Source organism: Zootoca vivipara, chromosome 2 (assembly GCF_965207765.1).
Source record: "Zootoca vivipara chromosome 2, rZooViv2.hap1.1, whole genome shotgun sequence".
Classification (NCBI taxonomy): Eukaryota; Metazoa; Chordata; class Lepidosauria; order Squamata; family Lacertidae; genus Zootoca; species Zootoca vivipara.
The window spans coordinates 56,280,466-56,294,591 of record NC_142584.1 but is presented as its reverse complement, the minus strand read 5'-3'; the positions used below and the strand labels follow the sequence as shown (position 1 = coordinate 56,294,591).

Here is a 14,126-nt window from a genome sequence, read left to right as displayed (position 1 = left end):
AGAACGTTTCCACACTGTCCCTTGAAAACCAACAGAAAAATAGTGCATCTGGGAAAGTAGATAAAATCTTTCTCCTAGACATGCTAGTTTTAAGCATGAAGTACTTTTCATGGCAGGAGCTAACACAAATACCAAAATATAGTACAAGTGGGCAGACTGGCCAAACTTTTTCCAATAGGGTTTTCAAATGGTCGTCCTTTCCACTCTGCACGAAAGGTGTTTGTTTAGCAATGAGTTGCTTACACTTGCATAAGTTCAAATCCTGCAGCAATATCAAGGCAACTGTATAAGATGCAAGAACCCTGAGCTTCAGTAGCAGGGTGGGGGGTTAGAAAGAATTGTTTTTTCTTTGTAAGGGGAGCACAACCTGAGAGCCTCCAACCAGAGAAGATGGGAATTTCTCACACACAAACATGCACACAAATGCAACCAGGGGAAATATCTCTATAAATGTATGGGTTAGGGTAACCAGTATCTTTAATATCAGAACATTCAGAAACATAAGTTATTTTCCTGGAGAGGCATCACTTATAAGTAGCATCAACACTATACAGACATACATTATCCTTTCTCAATGCTGGTATCTGTTTTATTTACATAATGGAATCCTGTACAGGAAGTAGTAAGAGTTCTCTCTGTGGGTTGTTCGGCAGAGAAAAAAAATCAAATGATTGTTTGTATCAGGCTGGTAAGATGAGAAAAGCTCCTGGGGGAAAGTGAATTTTCAATTCTACCACGCTTCAAGCTGTGCTTAGAGCACATGAAGAGTGATTGCTGAAGAGGATAACTTAAATTATAAGTGGCAGGAGGCTGAGCTGTTCCCAAACTGCCTTTGCTGTGATCACTATGGCTGCCATCTGCAGTGCCACCATCCACCCATAACTAGAAAAACCATAAGCTCTTGGACAGGCACCCCCCAAACTGCGGCCCTCCAGATGTTTTGGCCTACAACTCCCACTCCCATGATCCCTAGCTAACAGGACCAGTGGTCAGGGATGATGGGAATTGTAGTCCAAAACATCTGGAGGGCCGAAGTTTGGGGGTGCCTGCTCTTGGACATGTTATTGACCAATGTTTTCTATAGTGTTACATAAGCCCATAAGCAATTTTTCAACTGGTATGGGGGTTGGGAACAGTGAAATAGTGCATTTACACAGTTGTCCTGTTGTAGCTTGAGCACTGTCACAATACTAATACAAATATAGGCCTCAAGCATCATACTATAAGCTGTTGTTGTTTACAAGTTGTATATAACCACTGTTTTTGATTAAAAGAACAGTAACAGGAGAAACGGCACTTTAACTAAAAATCCAGACAACCATTAGGCAGAAGTTTACCAAGAAGGCCAAAGTGTTTAGCCACACCAGAAATACTAGTACAAAAGTAACTTGTACTAAATAAAGTGCTTAACAATTAAATACAAATCAGTTAAAAATACTCCAATTAACTGGAGGATAAACTAAGCACTTAATGGATATACTTTCAATGTGTACACTATTCAGTATACTCTATTCCATTTTATGATTGGCATAGCACTGCCAGTATGCAATTAACTGAGTAAAATAATTCAGTATGTTTATATTTAAAATTCCTTATTTGCATAGAAAGCAACACCATGTAAAGCCAGTTCTAACCAATTCGGCCTTTTGCCTTATTGATTTTTTTTTTTACCATGTTGGCATCATATCAGGAAACCACATTCTTCCAAGGTGTTTGGACACTTCAGAATGAATTTGATCCAGATTGTAGTCATTGTCTGGAATAAGCACTTCCTCCATAATTGACAGCTGGGTAAGCCTGCCTCCGCACATCTTTACAAACTCAATGAAGCCTCGACATGTAACTTCACATTCACCAAGCCCCATGGCAGTTAGATTCTTACAGCGTTCAGCAATGCGAATGAGTTCATCATCCAAGGGCTGTAGGCCATTAGCACAGACAACCAATTCAATCAACCTTGGGCAGTTCAGGCCAATACGTCCGAGCATTGATTTGCTTACTGCACGGCCAAAATAAAGATGAGTTACAGGTGTTTCCTCCCTGAAGAATGCATCAAATTCTTCCTCATATAGGAAGAAGTACATCACAATGTTGACTTTGGGGGAGTGTTTAATGAGAGCATCCCAACTTTGTTTTTTGATAGTGTGAAATTCAATCTGTCCAGGATTCTCACTCACAACATCTATACGGAGATGTTCAAGATTAACATGCTTCTCACTTGAAAGAGCCAGTAACAATTCATCACTTAGTAGATAGTAATTAAGAGCGAGCTCCCTAAGGCCATGACACTGGTCAGCAACACAAAGAATTCCTAGGAATGATAAAAAGAAGGAAAAGTTAAGCACAAAGAAAGACTCTAACCTCTACCATACTGAAAAACATTCCCAATTCCAGGACATCACAATTATCAGAAACCAGCATCAAGTTCTTAGGTTGTTATCTAACAACTTTTATGTGAAGGTGCATAAGATTCTGCCATTATGTACGTAGCCTATAATAAGGACTAGGATTTTGCCTGGCATGTATATCTGTTTGAATGCATCACTTATTTATATAAACATTAGTGTATGTTTTAAATGAGGATTATTGGTAAGAAGGTCTGCATATTGTTCAGCGGATATTTTAGAAATAATTCTAGATTGAGGTCTAGGATACGAAATAATGCTTGTAAAGAACTGTTTTTGAAAGTTCCATTCACTATGGAAAGCAATGTAAATGCTCCCTGAGAAAAATAATTGCATTTCAAAATGTAACTTTTTTGTAGCCTGTGTCTGTATGCATATTTTCTCTCAGTATGTTTCAAGAACAAAAACCTTCACAAGGATTTGGCACCTATGCAAGGCAGTACTTGTCAGTATATTAACAAAACAAGCAATTCAAGCATAAAGGACTCAAATCTTGACATAGTCCATTAGTGAAATTCATTCACCAAAATTTGAAGTTTATGGAGAATAAAGCTGTGATTTTCTTATTTGTTTTCAGTTCCCAAACATTATGCTGGGCCTACAAAGGTATTTCATGTGAGTAGCACAGACTATGGCAGCATCCACATAGCTCAATAAAGCAAAGTTAATAGTTCATTGTGAACACACAGATGCCTCTTGCTTTGGGAATGTTTTTGTTTTGTTTTGCTGCAAAGCTAAGTCATCTCTGGAGTGAAACAAGCCATGATCCTCTTTCAGATGCAATGCTAATAATGATATAAACAGTTTATTTCTTCTGTAATAAAGACAAAAGTTGATAAAAGAATTTCATAAACTTGGTAAATTAAGAGGCAACCTTGATAATTATGAAGGTGATTTTAAAATAAATAAAATGTTTATTGAAGTAATTAATCATGAACTGCTACTTTTATATTACTTCTTATTTTCTCAAATTACTTACCAGCTGGTGAAACATGAGGGCAACTGCTCATTTTGAGCAATTTTAAAGTGTCACTATTGTTTGCAACAAGGACCTTCAAGGATGGATCATCTACTGGTGTGTCTTCAATCTTGATGGAAGATAATGACTTGGAATTGACAAATACTACTGTAAGCGCTGACACGAAGTGAGCCTATTCAGACAAAAAAAGAAGGAAAACATTGGTATGCAGTTATACATTCACTGCATGACAAAAAGTTTGTCTTGAGGAAAAAATACCTTTAGGTTCTATACAATATCATTTACATTTGGCTAGTAAAGGGTATTTAAGAGTTCCTTGATTTCAACAAGATGTATCTAAAGACTAAAAAAGTAATCTATTACCATCAACTGCAGATGGTAAAAAAATAAAATCACTTTTAAATTTTTATCCCCAAATCTTGTTTTTTCTAAAGGAAAAATGTATGGAAATAACAAAATAATAATAATAATAATAAACTGACAGGCCACTATGAAGTGGAAGCTCCTAACTCAGTTTGCTGACTGGCTGAGTACTGGAAATTACAATAAATAAATGAATGAAAGTGAAAAATCTGGCACTGAGCAATCAAATGTTATTTTAAAAAGAATGTGAAGCTCATGCTCATTTTACATCCTGCATAAAAAATCTGACACTGAAGTCCCAATAAACTTTACCCTGCCATTGCAATTAGAAACTTTGCCCAACCTCGCCTCAAATTACCCTAGAAATTCATTACATGCAGAGTAAACCTAACTTTTAGAACAGATCCCACCTCATTTTATTTACATACATAATTTCAAGTTCAGAACTCTAATGAATATTACCTTGGAAACATTCATGAAACTTGGTTTTGCCGTTGAAATCAAGCCAAGTGTCTTGATAGAACAATTCACCAGCTGAGATAAGATGTCACAAGCTGCTTCTGCAGACTCTGTACTACTATCAACCTGAAAGGCAACACACAATACTTTAGTGAAAATTGAATTATATTCATTATGCAATGTAGAGAGCCAATGAGTACTAGCATCATGTGCTGCTTTGTACTCGTGCATTGAAGTTATGGCAAAGCACTTTTGATTCTTAGTGAGCACACCTGTCCAAAATTCTGTGCTGCAAGTTCATTAAAGCTTCCCAGAGATTCTTGGGCAGCAACTATGTATTGTATGCATGACACAGATTTCATAAAACACAGCAACCCTGTGTTTGAAAAAGGAATGCAAGCAGTCTATGTCACTCCAAACCTGCTGGAAGGAAGTGTACCTTCCAGGCTGTGGAGTGATTCAGTTTAATCCAATGGCAGGTTGACAGTGACTACCTGATGCCAGACTTTTTGGTGGGGAGGTGGGAGGGGGAATTGTTTGGTTGAAGTGAATGGTTTTTGGACCAGGGAGGGGCTTGAGATTTGTTTATCTGCTAATTAGTGGGTGCAAGTATTACATTGTTTATTGCTTGAGTACTGCCAATGTTTTTGTTACTGTTTATGGGGCTGGTGTGTTTTTGCATGTTATATGAAATGTTCATCTATTTTATAATCTCTCCCTTTTTCCAAAAGCATTATGTATGTGCATATATTTTTCTTTACTGTAAGTCACTTAGACACCTTCAGGTGACAAGTGACTAAATAATAATAACAACAACAACAATAACCTGAAGCTATTACATTTTTATTACCCTTTCTCCAAATTGGTTCAAGGTGATGTAGAAAATCTATTCCTTTATCTTCACAAGAACACCGTGAAGTAGGTTAAGCCAAGAGATTGTGATTGGTCCAAAATCTGAATTTGAATCTCACTGGTTTCAGGCCAACACCTTGACACTCTACTTTTCATTTCTACAGTACTTGAAATGATCCAAGTAGGCGGCAAATACAATATACTTAACTTACTGAAACTGGTAACGAAATAATGCTGAAGGTGCATTTGAAAAGTAAACCCTACCTAATTAACAACAACAAAAAGTATCCTGAATCCAGGAGATGCCCACATTATCTCTTAACGCTGGTTTCCCTGGGAAGATAGGAATTGGAGACATACAAAACTTGGAGTTGCCAGCACATTTCTATTAGATATTTCTACACTTAAATAAACAATAAACACTAGCTTAAACAAATAAGTTTCTTTAAAATTGACAAACGCGTATTCTAAAATTAAATGTACAGAAAATATTCTTAATTATTACTAAATTATTACTAGAACACATTCAATGCACAACCACCTTTGTTTCTTTGAACAAAAACCAACCAAAGAGGCTTCTTTACCTTGAAACTGACATACTGCAAATGATTAGCATGTCTTTTAATAATCTGTTGAATGAGATCTGGATGAGTAGATTTCAAGTATGAAGTAGCAGGCTGATTAAGCTCAAATTCAAACTTTCTCCAGAGATCAGGAATATGAAACACTTCATTCCATCTCCGGCAAACTGAAGATGCACGGGCACGATCAACAAGAGGCAGGCACTGGAAGATGTGCAAGACTACGAGGTGTGGCAGACTTCCCCAGTCCATCAAGGTAAAAGGATGAGATGTGTCAAACAGAGAGTTGTAAAAACCAGTTTTCTGCTTTTTTGTCCTCTGTAGTGTTTGAAGAACTGGATTTTCAGCTTTAACTGTCTGCCTGATCCTCTTCATTCCGAGAGCAAAATGATTTCAGGTACAATACTGTTGAGATGTATAGAAGCTGCAAAGCTTTCTGTAAGTTTTCACGTACAGTAGATCTCTATAAAAGTACATAGGGCCATAAGCACAAATAATTAGAATTCCAAAGTATATCTTACAACTTTGCTTTTGTAAGCCATAATTTTGTTTGATCTTTTGTCCCAGTTTTCAAAACAATGCATAAGGACTTAAACTTAAAGCAGGGGTGACTGAGGTACATGCATGCCAGCTTCACCCCTCAAATTTACCAAAGTTGGAATGAAGGCACTTACTAGTCTCTGTATGATCAGAAACAGTGATAAGGTAGTGTTCCCGATCACAGGGAGGTTTGCAAGCATGTTCAGCTGCACAGCCAGTCAAAAAATAGTGGCAGGTATAAGCACAGTTTGACATAATTAGTTGGGAATCATCATATTCTAACGATAAATAATACATTTGCTCAACATCTACGACAGAATTTTTTAAATTAAAACTTCTCATGTGCTCTTATCACAGTTCAGTTATAGCCAAAAAGGCTAATTAAAAAAAACTGGCCTGCAAAGCAAGGTGAGCCTGCCTGGCAAGCTGACCAGGCAATTTCCATTCTCTAAGCTAAGCACAATTTGTATTAACATGCTTGCAACAAGCAGGAAAATTAAAAGCCCTGAAAGGGCTTTGGACTAATGGAATGGAGTGCCAACCCAGCAAGAAATCCTCAAATAGTTTTTCTGATTCAGTAGTGCTGACTCTTCCCATGATTGCTTCTTAAATTTGTCCATATTTGTAGGAAAGCTGCTATGGCTCTAATAGATTCTAATGCAGGCATCCCCAAACTGTGGCCCTCCAGATGTTTAGGCCTACAAATCCCATGATCCTTAGCTAAGAGGACCAGTGGTCAGGGATGATGGGAATTGTAGTCCAAAATATCTGGAGGGCCGAAGTTTGGGGATGCCTGTTCTAATGAATCTCTGTGCAGTTAGGCAAAGTTCAGAAAAGGGAAAGATACTCCAAAAAGTATTGTGCAAAACAGGGAACAAAGGCTGCAATCCTATGGACACTTATACATATGGGAAGAAAGCAGTTCTCACAAGGGAAGGAAATAAAATGTAGGATCTCCTAAGAAGTAGTATTGAGCCAATACTTTCTAATTCTTTCATACCTAGAGTTAAGGGTGATCATCAAAGTGCATGAGATCAAATTATTCAGGAATGCGAAAACTCAAGAATAAGGCTGATAAGGAGCATCTTCTCTAAAGAGAAATGCAACTACCGGTACATTTGGGGCCTTCAGAAAACAGGTGACCAGGGAAGGGGTTATGACAAGATTTTAAAATTAAGCATGTTGTGGAAGAAGGGCACAGAGAAAGGGTTCTTCCCCCCCCCTCTCTCAGAACAATATAACACAGTTTCCAAGGAAGCTGTTTAGATTTAAGACTGAAAAAATAAATTAACATAAAGCATAATTAAAGGAAATGGATGCCTCGAGCTATGGTGATGGTCACTACTTTAGAGGGCTTTAAAAGTGATTAGCTTTATGGTGACTAATGTGTCAATGACTACTTGTTAGGATGATTATGTTATCCCTCCCACAAAATACTAGTTGTTCAGGAACAAATACAAGAGGCTATTTCTACATGCCCAGCTTGTGGACTTTCTAGCTGGTCACTCTAGAAAACAGTATGCTGAGCTTTGGTCTCATTCAGCAGCTCTCTCCTTATGTTATCACTGGAACATAAACTCCCATGAATAAAGTGGGTTTTGCTTCTGAGTAACATGTATGGGAATCTGCTCTAAGACCTAAGACTCCTCCCTGCAAGAGATAAGAGGATGTCAGGAATTCAGCCCTGACCAATAAAGGATGCGTCAGATTCTTTCAGCTTGGCTCACAGAAAAGTTGCCCAGAAGATTACTAAAGTACAATGAGTGGAAGATTTAAGGCAGAGATCGTAACTGTCTCTCACTTGGCAGACTGATAAGTGCAAATCATCTTTTTCTCAAAAGTTCTAAAACTCCCATTCAGGTTATGCATTCTGGTTAGGCACTCTTCGAATGAATATATTTTAACTCAGGCATAGGCAACCTTGGCTCTCCAGATGTTTTGGAACTACAACTCCCATGATCCCTGACCACTGGCCCTGTTAGCTAGGGATCATGAGAGTTGTAGTTCCAAAACATCTGGAGAGCCAAGGTTGCCTATGCCTGTTTTAACTATTAAGGCGGTATTTCGGTTGTAGGTACATTATTAGATGCAGACAACTGGAACTGGATTTTAAAAGTTGGAAAAAAGTTACATTAATATCTCATTGCAGAAATTAAAATACTCTTCACTATTAATTAATACTTTGAAATGCAGTGGTTGTCTTGATATTTCTTTTGCATTTTATTTCAAAAACAGCTATTACTAATATGGCAATGTTAAACCCAAAGCAAACTATACAATACATTTTTGTACCAGCATTCTCTTACCTAAAGAATGTGTCCAAATTATAGTTAACGCTGGATGAATGAACTGGGTCATCTGCGGCCATGAGTCAATCACCCACATCTGTCAGCTTGCACTTCTAGGCTAGGTAAAATATCAAAGAAATTTTAATTTAGTTTGCCAAAACAGAATTTCAGAGTGAGTTTGTAATCTTCCTATAATATGTAGGAATTTAAGAACAACAACTGCACTGACTTCAGATTTCACCTATTCTGACACAGAAAGAGAAAGGTTATGTACCTCGGGTTATGTACTGTCCTCCTTACAAATGCTTCGGGTAACGAGCTCCGCTAATCCGGAAGCTGATGCCCCTAGTTGTGAACTTTGCCCCAGGATGTAAGCGGAAGTTGCACGCCAGCAGCGTGAGGCCCATTAGCAAAAGAGCGCCTCATGTTAAGAATGGTTTCGGCTTAAGAACGGACCTCCAGAACGAATTAAGTTCGTAACCAGAGGTACCACTGTACCAAATAAATCAATGTTCTTCTTCCTTGGAAACCAAGTTCCAGTTTTAGGAGTGGAAAGTGTTTAACATTCACTCTGCAATCCTCAATCCAACAAACACCTTATAACTTCATCACTGCACCTGATAAATTACGGAAAAGATCCTGGAGTATGTGTACCTTTTTATTTTTAAAATTATGAACATTCATTCTCATAAGGTGGCATTATAGATTCCCCAAACTGGTCCCTTTAAACTACAAATACCTCCCGAGTGCAAAAAGCAATCTGGAGTTTTGCCAAAACAGTCCCGCCCCCCCTACCCAAAGGACTGATACTGCTGTTGCATACACAATAGTTTGAATCCAACTCCTGATGGCAGGGGTAGAGTGGAAGATGGCTTTTCCACCTCCTTTCCCTAGCAGTCCCCTGAAATGCCTCTACTGAATAGGGTGAGCTATGGCACAGGAGACTGAAAGTAACTGCAAGAAGGTGGAGGCACCTTCCAAGAGTAGACAACATTCTCATTGAATGTGCCTTTAGTGACTTCCCTCAGTAATCTCAGTCCCCTGAGCCTTGGGGGGGGGGGAGGCTTTTCAGGAGGAAAGTCACCCACTGCACACCTCTTTCCATCAGTACATAAAATCCAAGCCACAATCTTCCCCCTTCCCCCAAAATTTCCTATTAAAAAGAAAACCCTGAAGAGCAGACTCAACTGCTTTTTAAATTCTTTTGTATTAAAACACACTTTTCACCATATGCTCCCTAATTGTGTTTTTAGTTCTACTTTAATTGTTACATGGTTTTAAATAACGGGTTATTGTTTTATATAATATTTTGATTTAGTTTTCTTTTTATACAAAAAATAGACATACAGAATTTTAAACAAAATAGTTATCATACAAAGACCCCCAAACTGATTAATGAATATTGAGCATTTATAGAGCAGTTTGGGTGACTCTGCTGAGCACCTTTTAAAAAAATGTATTTTAAAAAGGACACACACACTTCATATGCTTCTTTATAAGGCATAATTACATAAAAATCAAGGGTGCCTTCAGATGATCATGTACAAAGCAATACACCAGATCAGGACAAAATCCCAACAGTGCCATATCTAACAAAAACCCAAGAATTCGAGATCTGACAGTAGTACACCTCTTTTTTTGTGAGGGGGCTGTAAGTACAATTTAGAAATTTAGAAATTAAGAGAATATGCCTTTTCTCAGAGGTTCGGCCAATGATCTCAAACTGGCTAAAGTACAAATGCTGGAATAGACATTGGTAAGTGTATTGTGGCATGTGCAAACACAGTGGACTACTTGACCCAATTCATGGTATTTTCAGAGAATTCATGAACACAAACTTTGCCATTTCAAGTCAAACTGATATGCTGGAAACTGACACCATATAAAAGGTTGCTTGTTTCACAAACTTTCAATTCTGTCATGATACAGTACAGTTTTGAAAGAGGTCAACATAAAATGTCCAATCCAAAACACAGACAGTTGAAATAACTGAGTATAGGCTCAGGTGAAAGAGGTTGTCCCATAATAAACTCACATTACCATACATATTATGTGTTGTCAATAGTTTAGTTTTCCATTATGCAGGTTTAACATGAAGACAGCATACTTGCTGTGACCCAGTCGTATTAACTTAGACACTGAGAACCAAGTTACAGGTTTTAATGTCTCAAATGTAAACTGAGGGTTGTTTTGGAAATAGAAATATAATGTATTTTGGACCGAAAGAACAGGAAACATGTAATGGCTGTTAAGAATGATGTGCAAACATAATTATGTTATATTGCTTTATAACTCATTTTAAAAACCTGCCATTTCTAGTTGTATAGTTGTATAGTTGTGATCTTCAGATGGTAGCATAGAAAATTAAAAAATAGTTGGCACATTTCCACACAATTGTTTACCATGCAACTATGTACTTTTGTACTAGATTCAGATATATGCTAACAACTGGAACTCATAGTTTTGCAGTAAAATCAATGTGAAGATGTAAACAGTCCTACTACGGTATCCTTATCTGCTGTATAGAAAATTGGTGCAGAAAAACTGACCATCTTCAAGAACTAAGGCAAGCAAAGAATCAAACTTGATATTTAAAATCTCTACCATTTGAAAGAAAATTGACATTGGGTTTAACATCACCACTCTTCAGCTGTCTTTCAATGACAAGCTCACTGGATACAGATCAGAAAATGCATTTTTAGCAAACAAATCTCATGATAAAAAAATTCCTTCAGTAGCACCTTAAAGACCAACTAAGTTTATATTTTGGTATGAGCTTTCGTGTGCATGCACACGAAAGCTCATACCAAAATATAAACTTAGTTGGTCTTTAAGGTGCTACTGAAGGAATTTTTTTATTTTGCTTCGACTCAGACCAACACGGCTACCTACCTGTAACTAAATCTCATGATATTTTAGCTCCTGCAGTTGTGAAATAAAAAGATACCTACTGTTGTTTGTTCAGTCTAGTGTTAAGCACTCCAACTTGTAATGAAGGTCCCTAGATTTTTCATTCAACACCTTTGTTTTTCAAAACCTGCTGGGCAAAAATCAGAAAGTCAAGTTAACACTTCACCACCCCCTAGGAAGAAAAGAGCCCGTGTAACAACAAGTAACAACTCATTAGCTGGCCAATACTAGCTGTGTGTGTTTTCCCTTAAAAAAATCTTCCTGGCAAAAAAGAAAAAAGCTTCCAGCAGCGAAAGCGTATCAACTGCACCCTTCTGTCCCACTGGCTGCGAGCACAGTGATAGGCAAACGAAAGGCAGGTAAGTCTATTTACCTGTCACCAGCTGCAGGGCTGTTTATAAACAGTTGCTCAAGGCGTACACGGGCGCGCACTCTTTTACGTCAGAAGCAGATTTTCAGCTCAGGGTGCATTAGGGAGCTTTATGATTTAGGGAGGCTACGGCTTTGCTTCTTCCACGTGCCCCCCTCCCCAGCCACCAAAAGGCGCTTCTTTCTCCCTCCCTCGAGTGTTGCCACCGACTTCCTCACAGGCTTCGTGGCGTTTGCCAGGGGAAGGAAGGCGCAAGGGAGCCCAACGGACGCCCCACCCGCGCACTTCTGGCGGACACCCCACTGCCGCTTTCCGCGCCAACGGGACTCGCGGCGGCTGCTCCTCCCCCGCACCCTAGCTCAGCCGTGCTTCAAACGCTCCCCTCGCAGCAGCCCCGACGCCTCCCAGGCCCTGAAAGTGCGCGCAGCAGTTTCTCCGCCGGGGCCCACCCCCGAAACGGGCCTTGTTGTTGCGTCTGTGGCGCAGGAGCTAATGCCGCGCGCCCCACCCAAGGCGGCCGCCCTGCTCTCCCCTCACCTCAGGATTCCGAAGGCTCGTGCCAGGACGCGAGGAGCGGGCAGGCAGAGGAGGAGGGAGGCAGGGAAAAACAAGTCGGCGGCGCCACCTCGACCCCACAACAAGCCCAGTCACTTCCGCGGCAGCGGACTGGAGGAGCAGGAGGATGAGGAGCTGCCTGGACACCTGACGCGCACCCGCCGTCGCCTTTTTTCCTTCCCCTTTACGCATGCGCCAGCGTGCCCAGGCCAGTTGACCTAGATTCCGGCGCGTGCGCATCTCGATCTCCTTGTCTCTCACTTCCGCACTCTGCCGCTTCGCCGCGTTCTTTTTACGACAGGCAAGCCTTTTCCTACCTTGGAGCCGAAAAGCGGGTTGGGTAGGGTAGGATTGGGTCGGGTGCGGGGTAGTAGTAGCGCGCGCATACGGGGGTGGGCGGGGCTGCGTGCCTCCCGCCACCATTTTGTGCTTGTCAGAGGTTGCCATGGCGACGTTTAAAATGGTAGAAAAGGCCTATGCACTAGCTTTAGGGAACTCCTCTTACACTAAGGAGGGTAGCATAATAAATAACAAGATGAAAAATGAAAAAAATCTTTTTAAATAATTCTAGTGGCACCTTAAAGATTAACTAAATATAAGCTTTCAAGGTATGAGCTTTCATGTGTAATACACACTTCGTCAGATATTCTGAAGCAGAGGTAGTGTAGCAGGCACAGTTATTAATAGGGTTAGAGAATTATTGCCTCTCAGTAGGAGCAGCTGTGACGAAGATGCCATTTGGCCATGCTGATGGGAGGCTAAAAACAGGAGGAAAAGGAAGCTGAGTGAAAAAATCCCAGTAGAGCATCTGCTGCTTTCACTGCAAGAGAATTATTTTGTAGGCTGGGTGCATGTGTTTTAACACTTCATAGGGCTGGAGCCGAAGCACTTTTGCTTGGGTAGATGCTTTGGATGCCTAACTTCTACCAGTCTCAAATGGCATAGCCAATGGCAGGGGCGTTTATTGTGTATATGTTAAATATATGGCCTGCCTTTTGGCCAAGGTGACAAACACGCAAATGATGGAGCATCTGAACACAGTTTCAATACAGAGTAGACTGGGGTTGGGTGGGGACAGTGTGTGGTCCAGCAACATTTGAACCATATCCCTCCCTAGGGAATGAAATCAGTTGAATTAAGTAGTCGCTTCATGTACTGGAAGGATATTAAAATGGGGAGCGTTCCCCAGTTTGGCTGACTGGCTAAAGGAGGCTGTTGGAAATGTAAACGTCAGAAGGCTGCAGGGTGGAGCCAATGTGGTTGGTTGAGTGCAGCTGTAAAGAATAGGTTGATTTGAATGCAGAGAGTCATAATCCATAATTCTGGACTATCACAAACCCCGAATAGTCCGTAGGGACTTTGGAATTTCACCCAAAACATCAGGCTTGCCTTAACAGCCCCCTCCCTTTCCCCTGTCTCGTTTCCTGAGAAATGCATTGCCTTTTCTAGGGGTTAGATAACTTCTGCTTCTTTGGCTGAATTAGGCTCAGCACAGTCCCCCATTTTGACCTGCGAGTCCATTTCCCCCAAACCATACCTACCACCTTCTTTGCTGACATCTGGCATCAGATGTAGGGGAGATAGTGACACAGCTGCAAATAGACGAGCAGGAGGCCTATAGTGCAGTGAAACCCTGACCAAAGTGGACTTCTTGCCAAAACCAATTAGCTCATTGGTGCTTGCAGCAAGCCACAAGTTGCTGTATGCACAAGCATTTATTTATTTAATTTGTATACCACTCTTCCTCCAAAGATCACAGGGCAGTTCATGACATAAAAATACAAAATGAAAACACAAAAGAAAAGACATAACCAAAACCAACAA

The 14,126-nt window shown here is 40.0% G+C and overlaps 1 protein-coding gene across 6 annotated transcripts; it reads right to left on the bottom strand.

The window, feature by feature from the left end:
* Positions 1–459: 459 nt before the first annotated feature.
* On the bottom strand, positions 460–12,494 carry LOC118080373 (F-box/LRR-repeat protein 21). 6 transcript variants are annotated; one of them, XM_088661926.1, is made up of 7 exons: positions 12,285–12,494; positions 11,419–11,507; positions 8,486–8,585; positions 5,643–6,102; positions 4,210–4,332; positions 3,385–3,556; positions 460–2,311 (listed from the first exon to the last, which is right to left on the bottom strand). In XM_088661926.1, exons 4-7 carry the CDS (start codon positions 6,012–6,014, stop codon positions 1,668–1,670), a joined length of 1,311 nt encoding a protein of 436 aa, XP_088518052.1. In that variant the 5' UTR covers positions 6,015–6,102; positions 8,486–8,585; positions 11,419–11,507; positions 12,285–12,494; the 3' UTR covers positions 460–1,667. The 6 variants fall into 6 exon arrangements, with proteins under 6 accessions (XP_088518052.1, XP_034961382.1, XP_034961384.1 ...); XM_035105491.3 differs by having other exon boundaries at positions 11,419–11,504; XM_035105493.3 differs by having other exon boundaries at positions 11,419–11,504; positions 11,751–12,292.
* Between the last annotated feature and the right edge of the window lie 1,632 nt (positions 12,495–14,126).